Source organism: Hyaloscypha bicolor (assembly GCF_002865645.1).
Source record: "Hyaloscypha bicolor E unplaced genomic scaffold K444scaffold_56, whole genome shotgun sequence".
NCBI classification, from domain to species: domain Eukaryota; kingdom Fungi; phylum Ascomycota; class Leotiomycetes; order Helotiales; family Hyaloscyphaceae; genus Hyaloscypha; species Hyaloscypha bicolor.
The window spans coordinates 1,106,059-1,122,018 of record NW_020194558.1 but is presented as its reverse complement, the minus strand read 5'-3'; the positions used below and the strand labels follow the sequence as shown (position 1 = coordinate 1,122,018).

General features: G+C 48.1%; 6 protein-coding genes across 6 annotated transcripts; 4 read left to right on the top strand and 2 right to left on the bottom strand.

Annotated features, from left to right (window-relative positions):
• Window positions 1-550: 550 nt before the first annotated feature.
• Window positions 551-3,086, top strand: K444DRAFT_611526 (sulfite oxidase). Its single transcript, XM_024879964.1, has 3 exons — window positions 551-1,061; window positions 1,115-1,580; window positions 1,724-3,086. Exons 1-3 carry the CDS (start codon window positions 859-861, stop codon window positions 2,732-2,734), a joined length of 1,680 nt encoding a protein of 559 aa, XP_024738189.1. The 5' UTR covers window positions 551-858; the 3' UTR covers window positions 2,735-3,086.
• Window positions 3,087-3,766: 680 nt separating this feature from the next.
• On the top strand, window positions 3,767-4,893 carry K444DRAFT_526670 (uncharacterized protein; the record flags this gene model as incomplete). Its single annotated transcript, XM_024874562.1, has 3 exons — window positions 3,767-3,981; window positions 4,028-4,793; window positions 4,849-4,893. The coding sequence occupies 3 exons, from the start codon at window positions 3,767-3,769 to the stop codon at window positions 4,891-4,893; spliced, it is 1,026 nt and encodes a 341-aa protein (XP_024738188.1).
• Window positions 4,894-5,416: 523 nt separating this feature from the next.
• Window positions 5,417-6,969, bottom strand: K444DRAFT_652078 (uncharacterized protein; the record flags this gene model as incomplete). The annotated part of the gene is made up of 4 exons (XM_024885761.1): window positions 6,686-6,969; window positions 5,920-6,531; window positions 5,728-5,815; window positions 5,417-5,653 (listed from the first exon to the last, which is right to left on the bottom strand). The coding sequence occupies exons 1-4, from the start codon at window positions 6,784-6,786 to the stop codon at window positions 5,417-5,419; spliced, it is 1,038 nt and encodes a 345-aa protein (XP_024738187.1). The 5' UTR covers window positions 6,787-6,969.
• Window positions 6,721-8,227, top strand: K444DRAFT_719416 (NAD(P)-binding protein; the record flags this gene model as incomplete). Its single annotated transcript, XM_024888459.1, has 2 exons — window positions 6,721-7,428; window positions 7,488-8,227. The coding sequence occupies exons 1-2, from the start codon at window positions 7,203-7,205 to the stop codon at window positions 8,225-8,227; spliced, it is 966 nt and encodes a 321-aa protein (XP_024738186.1). The 5' UTR covers window positions 6,721-7,202.
• Window positions 8,228-9,523: 1,296 nt separating this feature from the next.
• K444DRAFT_525939 (alpha/beta-hydrolase) lies at window positions 9,524-10,204 on the top strand (the record flags this gene model as incomplete). The annotated part of the gene is made up of 1 exon (XM_024874502.1): window positions 9,524-10,204. A coding segment is annotated over one exon (681 nt), but the record flags the coding sequence as incomplete, so codon positions are not given.
• Window positions 10,205-11,838: 1,634 nt separating this feature from the next.
• Window positions 11,839-12,953, bottom strand: K444DRAFT_719412 (uncharacterized protein). Its single transcript, XM_024888458.1, has one exon. It carries the CDS (start codon window positions 12,607-12,609, stop codon window positions 11,908-11,910), a length of 702 nt encoding a protein of 233 aa, XP_024738184.1. The 5' UTR covers window positions 12,610-12,953; the 3' UTR covers window positions 11,839-11,907.
• Between the last annotated feature and the right edge of the window lie 3,007 nt (window positions 12,954-15,960).

Sequence of the window (15,960 nt, the reverse complement as noted above, 5' to 3'; positions counted from 1 at the left end):
CGAACACATGGCCCTGTGCTGAGCTGCACTTTTCACACGGATATGCAAGCTTAGAGCCAAGACCGTTCAAGGAACATTGCTGCAACCAGATGTTCAACCAGAATCAACTGGCCAGGAGAGTCGGGGGCCAGTTATACTCCATTCCTCAATCTTTGCGACACAGTTTGGAGGGTTGAGCTGATGCTGGGTTGGGTTACATATGCCTTGCCAATCAGCTAAACTGCTGACAGAAGGAGTTGCATAAAACATGCAGATGTTGATCCACCTCGCGGAGACAAGTCTTGAAGTGCAGCTCAACTTAAGGATAACTTCCGAGAGGCATAAAAAGAGCGAATGGAGAACTGTTACTCGGGAAGGCAAATTTGAGCCGGCAATGTGGCTCACCGAAGCCTCAATGATCAGATCACGCAAAACCGGAATAGTTCCACTGGTCTGGTTCCGCGCATAGCGCAGATCCGATGCAGAAAGCGAGTTGGATGAAGGAATGTCGTAGCAAGACACGACAATTATTCTCTCGGACGCGGACAGAAATCTCGGGCTTTGTTTGCCGAGATATCGACGAAGGCGAGCGAGTTCGAAGTTGCGGAACCTCTCTCGAAACCCATTGGCTGGCAAACCTTCTTTCTAAGAGCTAACATCTGATGCGACATGATTACTTGCAGTTTTATGGGTCCTTGCTCCGTGGTACCGATGACGGTTGTTGTGGATAGCCCCTGTCAACTTGCATGACCTCACCGTTTAAGCTCCAAAAACCCCATATCTCAGAGCGGAAAACTTTGGCAAGCACATAAATTTAGCTTGTGAGACACATTGGAAAGTTGATTCGATCCGGCCGCCCTTACGGAGAACGTATTCGAAATGGAGACTGTCAATCGGCCTAATGAATGGAAAATTGAACAAGGCCTAGCAGGTGCTGAGCTGCCCTTCCTCGACCAGACTGGGCGTGACACAGTTGCAATCCCACCGCAGAAATGGGTAGGTTTCTGGAAAGATGAAGAGGCTATCAAAGCTTTCGGTGACCCGAAGCAACTCTTTGCTAGAGAACTCGAAGGTTGGAAAGGGTAAGTATTTTCTCCAAAACGCCTGATTTGACGATTCAGTTAATAGATTTCAGGTATGTGGAATGGGAAAAGTATCCGGAGAAGAAGGCCATAGCCCATAAGATACTCACCTCTCAATCTTTCCCCCCGCATCCAGAATACCAAATGTCACCAATTCCAGACACGAATCCCGTTCTTGACGGATATCGTTGGAAATTGTGGCATCAGGCACTCGGCGGCGAGCTGGATTCGGTTCCCGACGACTCTTGGGCAATGGTCTTGAAGGAGAAACACCCTGAGATGTTGCATCTTCTTCAGTTTCCCTACAATGGCGAACCTCCAAAACGACTTGTGACGTCGAAGCCGGTCACACCAAATCCTCTTCATTTCGTTCGAAACCATGGCGGCATACCCATAATCGACAAGGACAAATTTAGCATGACCCTAGATGGACTAGTCGCCGACCCGAAAGTTTACAGCCTCGATGATTTGATGGATGAGTCTAAATTTCCGCGGATGGAGAAAGTAGTCACGATGCAGGTAAGTGTTTGGTTAGATGAGCATCTCCTTTGGATGTCTCGCGATTTAATTCCTCACCATGAATATCTTTCAAAGAAAGACCGCGAGGGTATCTTGCGGCTCCTTGCACTTCGCCAGGCAATGCTAACTTGTGACGTCCGCAGTGCTCTGGAACTCGTCGGATAGAGCAAATCTGTCTGTACCCTGGGCAGGGAGACGAACTTCCGCAGGCCCCATGGGCAGAAGGTGCAATTGGAACAGCGAAATATGTCGGGGTCAGCCTGAAAAAGGTGATCAAGGACTGCGGTGGCCTTATCAATGGAGCGAAACACCTGGAACTCTATGGTGCCGAGACCTATTTCAAGGCCGACCAGGTCATGAACTACCTCGTGAGCGTTCCATGGTCGAAGGTCAAGGCGAACGAGGTCATGCTTGTCTGGGAAATGAACGGCGAGCCATTGCCCAAGATCCACGGTTATCCATTGAGAGTGGTAGTGCTGGGATATATCGGCGCTCGAAGTGTTAAGTGGCTTTACCGGATTAAAGCCATTGAGACTCCCTCTCTGGCGCCTGTCCAGAGCAAGGAGTATCTTTACTTCAACCAGCAAGTCGGCAAGCATAATCAACGTCCAACGGACGGGATTCAGATTCAAGAGATGCCGGTGAGCAGCGCAATTATGTCTCCCTGGACGAAACAAGTTGTCATACATAACGGCTCGATCCGGTGCAAAGGCTGGGCCTATTCTGGTGGTGGAAGATGGCCTGAGCGAGTGGAATTGTCTGCTGATGGCGGCTTCAGTTGGTACTCTGTGCCTAACGAGAACTTGTCAAAGAAGGGCAAGTGGACATGGCGAACTTGGGAGTATGACCTTCCTTGCGACGTTGAAGGATGGATCGAAATCGTCTGCCGATGCTGGGATAATTCCCTAAATACCCAGCCTTTGGCCGTCCGCGCCGCATGGAATTGGGGTCTTCATGTGACAAGTTCAGCTCATAGAATCAGTGTCTATAGCATCAACAAGAGTCGAGATTTGACGAAGCAGCGGTTTGAAAAATTCGACCACTTGGGTATACCGCTTGCCCCCATTACCCAGCCTGAGGAGTTTCAAACACAGAGCTGGGAAGAGTATGAGAAGTTTTGGAAAGAACACGATCCGAGAGACGTCGACGAATAACGGTTCTATGGAAGGATGGCAGAGTTGGTCTTTCTGTTGTGAGATGGATCTTGGCCAATGCGTCATTTAAGCTTGAAGGTGCAAGTTTCGTTCAACGGATGCGTTTATTTTTGTTTTAGGCGTCGTAATTGATGCCGGATTTGATAGCTCGTTGCTCCAAGCGTGCCGGCGTGGTTGCCAGTTGAAAATCGACTCTTCGTATACGTGTTCATACTGGTTGTTCTGGCCGCCAACTTGCTTATGGATGCTCACGGATGCTCGGAATGTCTGGTTCTCAAGTTGTAAACAGCTTCCTCGGCTTTTCTCGGCGTCGAGGTCGCTCAACGAGGTGGACTGCGAGCAACGCCGCCCTATTTCGGCTGGACATTGCAACTGAGGTCGTTCTCGCAGGCTGTGCATGATTGTGAGGGCCGGGCGTCGGTGCTTGAGACTGATGATACCCTAATACGTCTAATAGCAGAAGTGTTGTTGATTCACCAGCGTGAATGTGTGATGGAGAGGTGGGAGAGGGAGAGGGAGAGGGAGAGGGAGAGAAACCCGACCAGCACGTGACTAGTTCCGCACTTCCCGCCCCCAAGCTTACCGTACCTATTTTCTCCTGTCATCTTTCATCTTTCATCTGCATCTTCAAACTCCAACCCCTCCCGCTTCTACATATCAAACCCCACGCGCCGTCGAATGCTCGAGGACTAGCGGACAGTCAGATCATTTTGACACGATCTCCCACTCCGAAGCCACAATGGAAATCAATCCGATCCAATGACGCCTTCGGCTTGGTCGCCAAGTCAAACAGTATGCTTCCGCATTGGGTTCTCGGCACGACCACCCCCAGGATAAAGTCTTGGGGAAACAGACTTGGCAGTTTGAAGGCTCTTAAATGCTTCAAGAAGTTTCTCAAGGTCAAACCGTCAGTTCATGAATTCCGACAAAACGGGCTTTCGTCCCAGCTTTGGCAAGTGTCGTGTCTCTGATCTTCATCCCCATTCATTCCTTCCTTTCCTTGATATTTGACGCTGGACGTTGGTTTTCATAATGTACGAGTCATGGATCCGTATTGTTTCGTTCATCCTATTGTCCTTTCTTGCCCTTCCCGTTGAGTCTCTGCCGAAGAACAAGGGTACGGCGACCACAGGGACGACATCTAATACCAAGGCCAACGCTGCCGCTGCCGCTGCCGCTTCTTCTTCCGGTGGAATAACGAAAGCAACGGATGGATCAACAATTCTGGACAAGACCGTGACGATTAAGTTAATCTTCCCACCAACATTGGAGACAGATCACTGACAGGAACAGCGGCCTGTCAATTCGCTACAAGATCAGTGCCCCAGCCAAATCATTCACAGCAGCTTCTGGAGTTACAGGTGCAGCAGCCACGGCCAATTCGACAGGAACGGCCGGCTTAAATGTCCTCTTACATGGAGATGGTGGACAATCGTTCTTCGACTTTCCGAATCAAGCAGTCCAGAACAACCTCATGGGCGTTGTCGTCCTTGCGCCAAACAAAAATCTCTTTTGGGGTGGCGGGAGTGGTTTACAGCGAACCGATGGGGTTGCACATGCTGCAGCGGTCAACTCACTTATCCAAAATCAACTTCCGAAAGACATGGCATTCGATCCTGGAAATGTTTTCTTCACTGGTGTCTCTGGAGGATCGCTTCTCCTGTCTGGATTCTTCGTTCCAGCTTTCGGAGCGCAATACAAGACCGGCGTGGTGCTGAATTGTGGTGCCCTAGTCCCACAAGTCAATGTTGCCAATGCTGCAACCCTTGCTACAAGCATGAAGATCCATTTCCAGAGTACTCAGGACGAGCTCGCACTTCTTCAGCCAGCAATTCCAAAAGCTATCACGGCGTATGAGAAGCTCGCTACGACCGCGGGAATGTCGGCAGCGCAAATTGGAGTCACGCAGACCGTGGATAACACGCCCAATGGAGGTGGGCATTGCGGATTTGACGGCAAGGGCTTCGTGACCGGCGTTCAGTTGATGTCAACCAATTATGCCAACATCATGGGAGCGAATGCAACGGGTCAAGTTACTGGGATCGGAAATGTAAAAAAGGTGCGTATCTTCCGTGCTGCTATTATTTCAAACGCTGATATGATTACCTACTCAGACTGTTGTCGGGAACGAGGCATTGAAGTTCACCAGCGCCACGTAGCACTGGCATCACGAAATGTACAACCTTTGTGCCAGATTTTGCTACTCATGTCACATGGATCTAGCGAGTAGAAAGCACTTCCCGCGCCTCTATGATTTTCAAATACGCTCCTACCAAAGGTTAGCTTTCAGCAAGTGCTCGTCCGTGCCACTTACCTGAAGCTCTCCACCTCCCATCAAAAACTTTCAAAGCTTCTTTCAATACTACAAAATCCTCGTAAGATTCGTCCATGTTCAGGTCTCGACACCTTCGCAAATTGGCAGTCGCCATTTGATACAGAAGGCTTGTCATGAATGGTGATGCAGCTCTTACACATAATTTGATTGGGGTCTCGAAGCCCACTATTTCCTCACGAGACTTTACCACGTTATTTGTGGCATTTTTTGTGTGATGAATACGTTCGAAATATTCCGAAGTTTCTGAACTTCCCGAAGCATGAGCTTCGTGCAGAAGGATTAAAGCACTGGACACTATCAGCTCGAGAGGCACCTATCAATTCAAGCATGGCCACCCAACTGCGCACTTACATGGAGCACATTGCAGTTTGATTCATGACATCAAGGCTGTGGCTCTGTCCCTCGAACTCCGTAACGTTGACTAAGGCTCGAAGAGCGCCGTCCAAGAGAAGCGCTTCCTCCTTGTGAAACGTGTCCTCGAAATCAGTTGCTTCTACATGCTTAATGACTTGGCCGAGCAATCGGGTTGCTTCCGCTTTGAGGGCAAACCGCCCAAGTTTTCTTGGATTATCAGGCTGAAGCACCTTGAAACATTTCGGTGGCATCACCTGAAAGGTTTAGGATGTGGCGATGCTTCAAGTCAGGGCATGGCACTTACTCCTTGATCCCAAGCTCCATCATCGGACGGTAAGATAGACTCTGGAGTTGGGTCACCAGTCCACAATGGGCGAGGTGGAAAGCCTATTCTGGAGACTCTGAGTGTTTGTCAATACAAAATTTTCTCCTCGGCCCACAATAAGCGCACTCAAGTTGCTCGATTACGAGTTCGGATAACCACTGGGAAGCATACCTATCTAGAATGACGACCGCCCACCAAACACGATTCTGCTCATCGCCATCTACCCAAGAGAACGGCCTCTTCACTGGGAACTTGGCATCCCAATTAATTCCCAAAGCGCATCCATACCTCACACATGCCTCGATCGAGACGGCAGCGGATGGATAAATCGCATGTCCGAATTCGAAAAACGCAATCAGTATCGCGGCCTGCAAAATCTGGAGCGAAACCAATCCTTGAATCTCCAGGTCCAGGTAAAAAGATTTGGCGGCCAAGTAAGTCGACGTTCTCGGATCATTGGTCTCGGGAATCCAGCAAACCAGATCCATAACAAGGATCAGAAGCGCGTAGTCTGAGCGAATCTGACTTGAGGGGTTGCGAATATATTCATAAAAGCTCTTCTTTGAGACGATTGGCATCCACGTGTGGGTTGTGGAGAAGTGCTCGGTGGCGATGTTCTCCCAATTCTCTGCATTGCCGATGAGATTTGAGATATTTGTTGGAAGGGGCAAATTGGGCTTTGGTATCTCTACTTGGCATCGTTGGAAAATGTTCCAATCTAGATAGAAGACCGCTGGGAAGTTGTTTGGCGGCGGTGTGGGACCAGTGACGGGATTGTGGACGCTCACGGCGGATGAGGAAGTGGTCGATTGCGGAGAGGGATATTGTGGCTCATGATGGGCCCGACGCACAAAGGACGGGTACGTGCAGGGTAGCCCTTTGCTAAAAAGCGGGAGTGTTCAGCATGGTCCAGGTTCATGGGAGTCAGTCATCTCACCTGGTGCAAAGAGAGCACTTTGGGAGAGCTTTGTCACATTTTCTCTTGCGGGACTTGCAGGTAACACACGCCAAAGTGGGTTGATAACTCGGTGGATTCATACTAGTTGCTTTGATAACCTCGATGAGCCTGGTGGAGGCTTTGCAAATTTCTCCTTATGTTGGCTAGTGGAGGTTGACGGACGGACGAGGTGGGAATCTGATCGGTCAGCAGCCTCCGCAACTTGGCGGGCCCGCCATGCTGCCCGCAGGAGGGTCCGCTCGGCCAATCAGAATGAACAGCAAACGCCCAAGCTCAGGTCAAACACTTTCCATTCGTCGAAGGCGGAATTCATTATTCATTATAAATCCAATATCGAGTAGAGCACAAAATCCTATGCTCAAGTGGACTGGAGTATAAGTATTCCTTTCCTTTCCATCTGAAATCCAAACTTCTCATCATCCCAATACCGCCACTTTCTCCATCAAGACTTCACAAGACTTCACAAAACTCATTCTCAGAACCCCTGACTTTCACAATGGCTCCCATAATCTTCATTACAGGCATCTCAGGCTACATCGGTGGCCAAGTCCTCCATGACATAACAAAGAAGCACCCCGAATACCAGGTCCACGGCCTCGTCCGCACCAAGGAGCAACAGCAACAGATCGCTTCGAAGTATCCTTTCGTCAAAACAGTCATTGGAGACTTAGACTCAGCTGAAGTCTTGAAAGCGGAAGCTGCCCAAGTGGACGTCGTTCTCCGTACGTCTGCCTTCTAACATCTCCCGAAATGAAGGCTAACACAAGGCTATCAGAACTAGCAGACGCGGACCACAATCCCTCCATCCTCTACCTTCTCCCTTCTCTCCAAAAGACGGGGACATTCATCCAGCTCTCGGGTGCAGCTTCAATCTCTACCGCAAGCAACGGACTCGGGCAACTCACAACCAAGAAATGGTCTGACATTGCGGATCTGAAGGAAATCACGACTTTTGATCACTCGCACTTGCACGCTGTTACGGACCAGCTTGTTCTATCTGAAGGCAAGAAGCAGGGCATCAGAACAGCGGTTGTGGTCCCTCCCGGCGTGTACGGCACTGGACAAGGGGAAGTCAAGAAGACGAGCATGGTGTTGCCTTGGTACGTTGACGCCGTCAAGAAGCGTGGACGAGGCTTCACGCTGGGAGAGGGCACGAACGTAGCTTCCGTCATCCACGTGCGCGATCTCGCTGCTGCATTCATCTTGCTTGTTGAAGAGGCATTGAAGGAAGGAGGGGGGAGGGCGGACTGGGGAGAGGAGGGGTGGTATTATGTTGAGGGTGGGGAGTACGTGTTTCGCGAGATGGCGGGGGCGATTGTAAAGGGGATGAAAAAGAAGGGGTGGATTGAGAGGGAGGGTGTGGATGAGATTAAGATTGAGGAGGCGAAGGAGCTACATCCTTATGCGGAGCTGCTTTGGGGGATTAATATGAGAGTTAATGGGGAGAGAATTAAGGCCTTAGGATGGAGTGCGAAGGAGGAGAGCGTGTTTGACAGTATTCCGGAATTGCTTGCGGATTAGGGGCTTAGGATGGAATGCGAAGGAGGAGAGCGTGTTTGACAGTATTCTGGAATTGCTTGCGGATTAGAGAGGGCTCAGGAGAGGAGTAGAGGGCTACGTTCACTTGGATATCGCAATGCACTACCTTGACATAGCCTCCATTCACTTCACTCGAAATACGACTCGCAGTAAGAAGGGCAATTCCCCTACTTCGAGGTAGTGTCCCTCGCTCGACATTCAATAAAAGGAACTTCCCCTTTGTTATCACATGGGTCCTCAATTATTCTCCATCCTCACTGCAACCAATTTTCATTGCATGTGCTGAAATCATGTGAAAGTCTCTGCAACTTTTCAATTTTAGTTGATCGGCTGAATTTTCACTGTGTGGAAAGATAGAACTCTAATCCATATCAACCATCTTGCTTGACCAAGAACTCTCAAGCCAAGCAAGCACCCCAGAAAGCCACTCCACCCGCCACCTACGTAACGACAAGTGCCGAGGCACATTTCCCCCTTGCCCTCTCGCTTGTTAACCGAGCTCTTAAAGAGGCTCTCATATAGGCAAAGTAGGCCCAGTCGAGGATTAGATAACCAGCCTTGTTCTGCTTCGGGATAAACTTCCGGATTTCCTTGGTAACCTTGCTGTCCCACTTCGGGAGTAGTACCGATACTGGATACCGGTATTTCGTGATGATGGCATTTACAGGCCACGTAGATTTTGATAATTTTCGTGGACGAGAAGGTGCAAGACTGCTTCTTCGTTGTTTATGCTTCTTTTGTGTGTGTCGACATTTAAGGAGTTGCGTGATTTTGTTGTTGCTTTGCTCGTGAATTTGGGGTCTGGGACTTCAGCTTGTCACCGTCAGCGGTTTTAACTCGCTGGAGTTTAACAGAGAAATTCGGAATTCGAATTAGAATCATGAAGTTCGCAGTATCTTTTGCACTTGGACTTCTCCTATCTCTGGCAAATGCTATTCCTGTACAAGAAGCAGGAAAGCCCCTTGAACAAGGAGGTGAACCCCCATTTATGGCCCGAAGACTTGGCAGTCCCTGACAGGCTCGTACAGATAGCACAACAATCGGCATACCAGAATCTCTCCTCGACAATTTCAAGCTTTTCGCAAATTTTAAAGCAGCTTCATATTGTCAGAGAAATGAGAACTCGGCTTCCTAGTCTCTGATCGCCTGCCCAGTTAATGCCTGCGCTCTCGTAGAAGCGGACAACGTGACATCCCTCGTGGAATTCGGAGGCTCGTAAGTCTCTCCCCCCTCCTCTCTCCACTTTCTAATCCCAGCAACAACGACATAACCACAGCGAACATTAAAGGCTTCGTGGCGCTCGATCCAACAAGATCTCTTATCATCGTTGCATTCGCGGGTTCTGGGAGCACAATCCGCAACTGGTTCACAGACTTCACATTCGCTCGAGTACCATACACCCTCACAGGCTGCACATCCTGCTGGATCCACTCCGGCTTCTCCACGGGATGGTCTGAACGTCGGGACGCCGTCCTCAATACCGCCATTTCAGCTCTCGAGATGTACCCAGATTACTCCCTCATCATCACAGGCCACAGCATCGGCGCCGGGATCGCGACGCTCGCTGGTGCTGAGCTGAGGAGTATAAACTACAACGCTGATATCTACACCTATGGCTCTCCACGCGTGGGAAACACGGAGTTTGCAACATTCGTGATGTCGCAGGCTCCGGAGAAAGGAGGGAATTACAGGATGACGCATGAGAACGATCCCGTGTCCCAGCTACCACCGACTTGGATAGGGTATGAGCATACGAGTCCGGAGTACTGGCTTACGAATGGGACTGACGCGACGGACGTGTATGAAGCGAGCGATGTGGTAGTTTGTGAGGGGGTGGGGAATGAAGAGTGTAATGCAGGGACAGGGTTGGTTCCTATTGATGGCACGGCGCATGATCATTACTTGGGGCTTATTAGTGCTTGTCAGGGGCCAGTGGTATTTTCGAGAGAAATTGGATGAGGGAAATATAATGGGACCTCAATCAAGGATATACGAGAGTTAAGACACGCTCTCAATTGATAAATTCTAATGCTCAATATGTTTGAGATTCAAAACTGGGTACTGTAGGCTTGAGAGTATCATGCATAAAGCGTTGCACAAACACTGACGTTCGGGAGAGGGGATTCCATTTTTGAGTGAGCTCGAGTGTCAACCTTGAGGCCAATCTCGCAAAGCTCAAGCATATCAAGTTCAACGAAGCCCGAACCCCACGTACGGTCATAAAGTCGTAATACCAAGAGCATATTCCAGCTCAATCCAATCCATCCGTGAAGACCCCGCTCAATGCCCAACCCCAATCCCAATGCACCTATACCGGAGTCCATTCCCTAAAAAAGCAACCAAAATTCTCACAACTCATAAATATATCATAACAGAAAATGCAAAGTAGAAAAAACACAAAAACAGATAACAAAGCACCCTGCTCCTCTAATTTCGGCGAAGACGGTGGAGGTGGAGGGCTCAGCGTTGCTTCCCACCATAGGCTTATTCAGTCAGCGACTGTTTGGAACTTGGTTGGAAGAAGGAGACTTACAGGTATCACGTGGCGGTGGCCGAGGTGGAGGAGGTGGTTTTTGGTCGCTCATTGCAGCTTTGCTGCTGCTGAGGAGACCGTGGTGGGACAGATTTGCGGAGTTGTAGAGATGCCCGCAATGCGGGTGGGATGACGATTGTTGAGCCAATTCGAAGGATTGTTGCCGAGTGACCAGATACGAGGAGACGCTCTCAAGATTGGATGAAGGAGTTCAACAATTGTGCTGAATGAAGATGAATTCTTTGGCAAGAATTGAATGAAGTGTTGAGTGGTGATTGGTGATTGGAAGCTTGAAGATGATTGATTGACGAGTGGCAACGAGTGACAGCTGAAACGTCTGAAGAGACCGAAATAGGACAAATACAATCAATGCAAAGCCAAATCCTTCGAAGGAATCGTCTTCTTATAAAGTACACAACCTGAAACTAAAAGTAAACAAAGGAAATTAAAACGCAGGGCTGGGAAGTGGTTCAGGCATATATATCGATGACTCAAGGCCGAGGTTACATTTCAGGCCTCCCTCCACTGCGGCCATCTCAACTCGGTGTTGACGAAGCTCCACTTTGAAGGGTTCGGGATTTTTATGGAGGAAGTGCAGCCTAGAGGCGACTCACGTGGTGTTTGCCTTACCAAGAAGGGCAGGGGCCTTGCGGCCCCCAATGAACAGGCACCCGTCACATGACGGCCAATGGAAACTTCGATGAGGATGAAACTGGGTACTGCTGCCTGCTGTATGATGTCAATTAAGAAGCATGATTGCATATGCAGATGTGAAATGTGAAATGTTTCGCCTTTGAGTCAGGAGGAGTCACACAGGTATCCCTTTCCCGGCCCCCCCCTTTAAGCGACAAATTGCCGAATCTGACGCTCATCACGTGACGGGAAGATCCCCGTCACGCAATAGAGAGCCGCATTTTGCGATGGAAAGGAAATACTTCTAAGCATTGTTAGGATGACCTGATTTGTTGAATGAATTAATCATCCCTTATTTTCAAAACTGTCATTGAGATACGTGCAAAATTTCATCATCGACCTCGTGTACGTCCATATTACAGTATTTCCCCGTGTAGCAAATCCATTGTAAGGAGTATTCCTAAAGATATAACGGTCCGAAAGAAATAATTGAAACCTAAACAAATTGAGAACCCAAGTGGCCCCTGTGAAGTCGCACTTGCCTGTTTTCCGCAACTGCCTTCAACTCGGACATCTTATGAGGCGCCACCCCAGGTCGTACTTCATCTGCTAAGGGATGAAATAACAGCGGCAGCACAGAAGACTTCCACTTCTCATGTCCCCAGCTCTTGATGATTGTGGCTATCAACAAGAGTACGCTGGCGACCACAAGCAGGGTTGGAAGGACCATGTAGCCCCAGCGGATATGGTAGAGAGTAGTCCAGATCCATACCTCTCCCAAGCTCTTTGAGAAACCAGCTTGTGGCTGTGTTTGACGAATATTAGAGATCATGAGTAGACCGATGTTATTCATGATGATCCCCATGCTTATGACGAGATCATCCGAGCGACCAGCGGTTGTGTAAATGAGCTGCATGACTTCGCTGCCGATGTTCCAGCGTCCAGTGGTTAAGTTCTGGGTCGCCATGCCCGTGAACCCTGTTTTATCGCCAGTGAAGAAGTTCTGCAATGCGATTTGTGAACGATTGGAAATCGTCTTTGTGCACTCCGTCGTGTCGGAAATTGGTTGAGCATCCTGGTCATAACACGTTGGCGGGGTGAGTTGAATGTCGGTCCCCTGCCCGTAGGTGGTATGCGCAAAGTTTGATGAATCAGTCCAGTTTGTATATACCGCATCTGTGATGTCCCAATTTGTCATTGTAACATTGCTCAGATCCACTGTTACGTAAGCTACCAGGGCCGGAAGGTACTTTAGCTAGCTATCACTCATAGAGAATACATCATCTTTCTGCCCTACTCTGGCCTTCGCCATTGTTGGGGCCCACCGGGATGTCTATCCCGTGACATCCACCACACACCAGTACAAGCACAATCTATGCCTGTTGGATAGACGCTAGTGTCCGCACGCGTCATTGTCGTGACGTGGGCAATGAGGGGCCCGACGCCTGGGAGGACAGAGGGATCGGGATAGAGCGTGTCTGCCCAAGATGTCACCAGTGTGGGCTCCGATAAGCTCGATAAGCTCCGATTAGATAATCGCGCTAATTTTTCGATAATCGATAATCGACCATCGATTACGATAATTATCGAACTAAGGCCTTGGTAATACTACAGGGCCACTACAGGGCCATTACAGGGCCAATGTGCTATATTTATAGGCCTCATACCACCTTTTCTTTACTATAGCAGAATTCCGATTTAGTAAAGGCGGTATAAGGCCTATAAATATAGCGCATTAGCCCTGTAGTAGCCCTGTAGTACTACCAAGGCCCTGGACCCACTATTATTAATAGATTTAGTACTGTAAAGGCGGTCTAAGGCCTGTAAATATAGCGTATTGGCCCTGTAGTGGCCCTGTAGTGGCCCTGTAGTGGCCCTGTAGTATTGCCAAGGCCCTGGGACCCACTTTTATCGATGGAATTATCGATGGGCTCACTCAATGGCTGGCGGGCCCACTTTTATCGATGGAATTATTGATGGGCTCGCTCAATGGCTGGCGGGCCCACTTTTATCAATGGAATTATCGATAAAAGCGGGCCCAGCCATTAAGCGAGCCCCATTGCATTGATAGTATTAGCAATAATTATATTATCTATATTATATAATAGACTATTAAATAGAAATATAATAGTATAGTAATAATAGTCTACTTTTATACTAATCTTTATACTAATTGGTTTATAATTGAACTAGAAAGCGAGATGTTCATGTAATAGGGCTCGCTTAATAGCTGGGGCCCACTTTTATCAACGATAATTATCGATATCGATCGTTTATCGATCGATTAGCCGATAACGATTACTAATCGATAATCCCGATCGATAATTTATCGGAGCCCACACTGGATGTCACCAATCCGGCTTTCTGGTTCATCACCACAGTATTTCCGTAGAGAGTGTAGATGTCGTTGTAGTTGTCGCTATATATCTTAGAGGTAATGTCGGCACATTTAAAGCACACGCCCAGAGTTTGAATATGGCTCCATGTACTGTACAATTACCGTATAGGCAATTGGCGATGCTGAGTTGAGTCTGAGTGTCGTTGTACATCATGGTGTAGTATATTCCGTAAGTGATATCGGCAACCATGTCGAGAGCCGGTCCTTGATCCTCCAAAGTCTCGGATGTGGAGTATTTATTATACATGCTAGTATAGTTGTTTCCTTGAGGATAGCTTGCTCCGCAAATGGGGTCACCGTAAAAGCCGTCAATTTCGAGCTTTCTACTTCTCGTAGATATCGCATTTTGAATGAGAGTATGGAAAGCTAACGTGAGGATTGTGAGGATCGCTCCAAAAGCACCCAGAAACCTGTACCCTAGTTCAGCCATTGTTCCCGAGTTGAACTGAGCTTGAAACGCAAAAAAGGTTGAGTTAGGTCTTACTTGAAGGGTCGTGAGAAGAGTAGTTTGACAGAACCGAAAGGACCTCTGCTACTCTGCTCAAACTTGTCCAAATCTGTTAACTTATGGCTCTCCTTATACCTATTCCCAAGATTTCAGAGTCAGCATACTTTCAATAATTTTCAGGAGTAGAATGTTCCAGGATCTGTTGAACATTGCTACAGGCCCAGGAACCGACACGCTAGAGTGAATAGTTCTCCGAGAATTTGGGACTTACCATGTCCATCTCCTTTGACTCCATTTTGCTGGTGAGTTTGTAACGAGGCACAGAGATACAGAAATCTCAGCGGGGAATGTCCATCTTTATCTCGGCAGAACATGGGAGGTCAGTAAGCCATGCTCTGAAGCCGTTCGATAGCTCACAAGCAGCTGTTTCTCTTCTCTCCAGCCTTGCGAAAAGGGGGCTTATCGTGGCTGGCAAGAACTTGTTTTGGAGGCATCCTTCGAATCTAGACCAGAGAGAAGCGTGGGAATGAAAGCGGCTCAATGAAGCCATTTCGACAATTGGGTTTGGGGGTTGGCCCATGACAGGCTTTTCTTTTTCTCCTGGGTCCAGCTGAAGGTGATTTCGCGAGCTGGTTGGCGGAAGCAAGCAGGGTGGCTGCAGGACGGAAACGAAAAAGGACAAAGAAACGCCACATTGATCAAGGTTGCGGACTGACAATCTGCAAAGCTGGGGTAGATAATTATAGAACTGGGCCAGACTGCTTGAGCCCCAGGGCTCTGGAGTCTGGACCGTCGCGGTGGTAACACCCTGGTGACGCGACTCGCGGGAGGTTGAGGGCCCGTTTCGCACGGGCTCGCGAACTTGAAAGCTGAATATTAGTAATATTGAACTCTAGCGTTTAACGCCCGATATTAAACGCTAGTATCTATATAATTTGGATCCGTTTCGCATACCGTAAATACTCAGTTATTATAATAATTACAGAGCTTACAAACTAATCTCTGCTAGCCTATTAAGCCTCTTTTTTTATTTTTTTAGCTTTCTTATCTCTCCCTTTTTGCCACGAGCACAAGATCTAGGGCCTGGAAGGCGTGGTTAGACTGTCTCTATTTCGACGATTCAAAGCTAAAGAGAGAAGAGGATCTCGAAGGAGCCTCGGATCTAAATAATCGCGAGCTACGCACGGCCCACGTGCTAGCTTAAGCTCGGGATCACGTGCAACGATCAGGTGACTACAGATGCCTCGCTCAGATGCCAGATGCCCCTCTCAGATGCCAGATGCCTCTCTAGCTCTAGTCTAACCCCTACTAGTACCGTATATCGTAACAACCGTAACACTTTTAATAATTAAGTTCCTTTTAAGGTTATATAATTTACTTTCTTATAATCTTTCACGTTAATTTATTTACTTATAATCTATTCTTTTAATATTAACGTTTCATATTCAATTCATGAAATACTTAATAAAAGCTTTAATAATACTATTATTATATAAATTATTATTTGCTATAATTACGGTTAATAAAAACGGTTTTATCTTATTACAAATTAACTTAAATCAAGGCAAATAACGCATATCGTTATCTTAATAGCATTAAGGAGATTACTGAGATCCTTCTCCTAATACGTAATGCCACGGTATAACCAAGCAATAACTAGCCACGTCATGTGAGGCATTTTTACCATTAGCCAAGTCATATCA

Excerpts from the sequence above, each read along its gene's own strand:
- K444DRAFT_719412 (XM_024888458.1), bottom strand. The coding sequence starts at position 12,609 with ATGACAAATTGGGACATCACAGATGCGGTATATACAAACTGGACTGAT.
- K444DRAFT_611526 (XM_024879964.1), top strand. The coding sequence starts at position 859 with ATGGAGACTGTCAATCGGCCTAATGAATGGAAAATTGAACAAGGCCTA. Across the intron at positions 1,062-1,114 it reads GAACTCGAAGGTTGGAAAGG|GTATGTGGAATGGGAAAAGT; the intron begins GTAAGTATTTTC and ends AATAGATTTCAG. Across the intron at positions 1,581-1,723 it reads AGAAAGTAGTCACGATGCAG|TGCTCTGGAACTCGTCGGAT; the intron begins GTAAGTGTTTGG and ends TGACGTCCGCAG.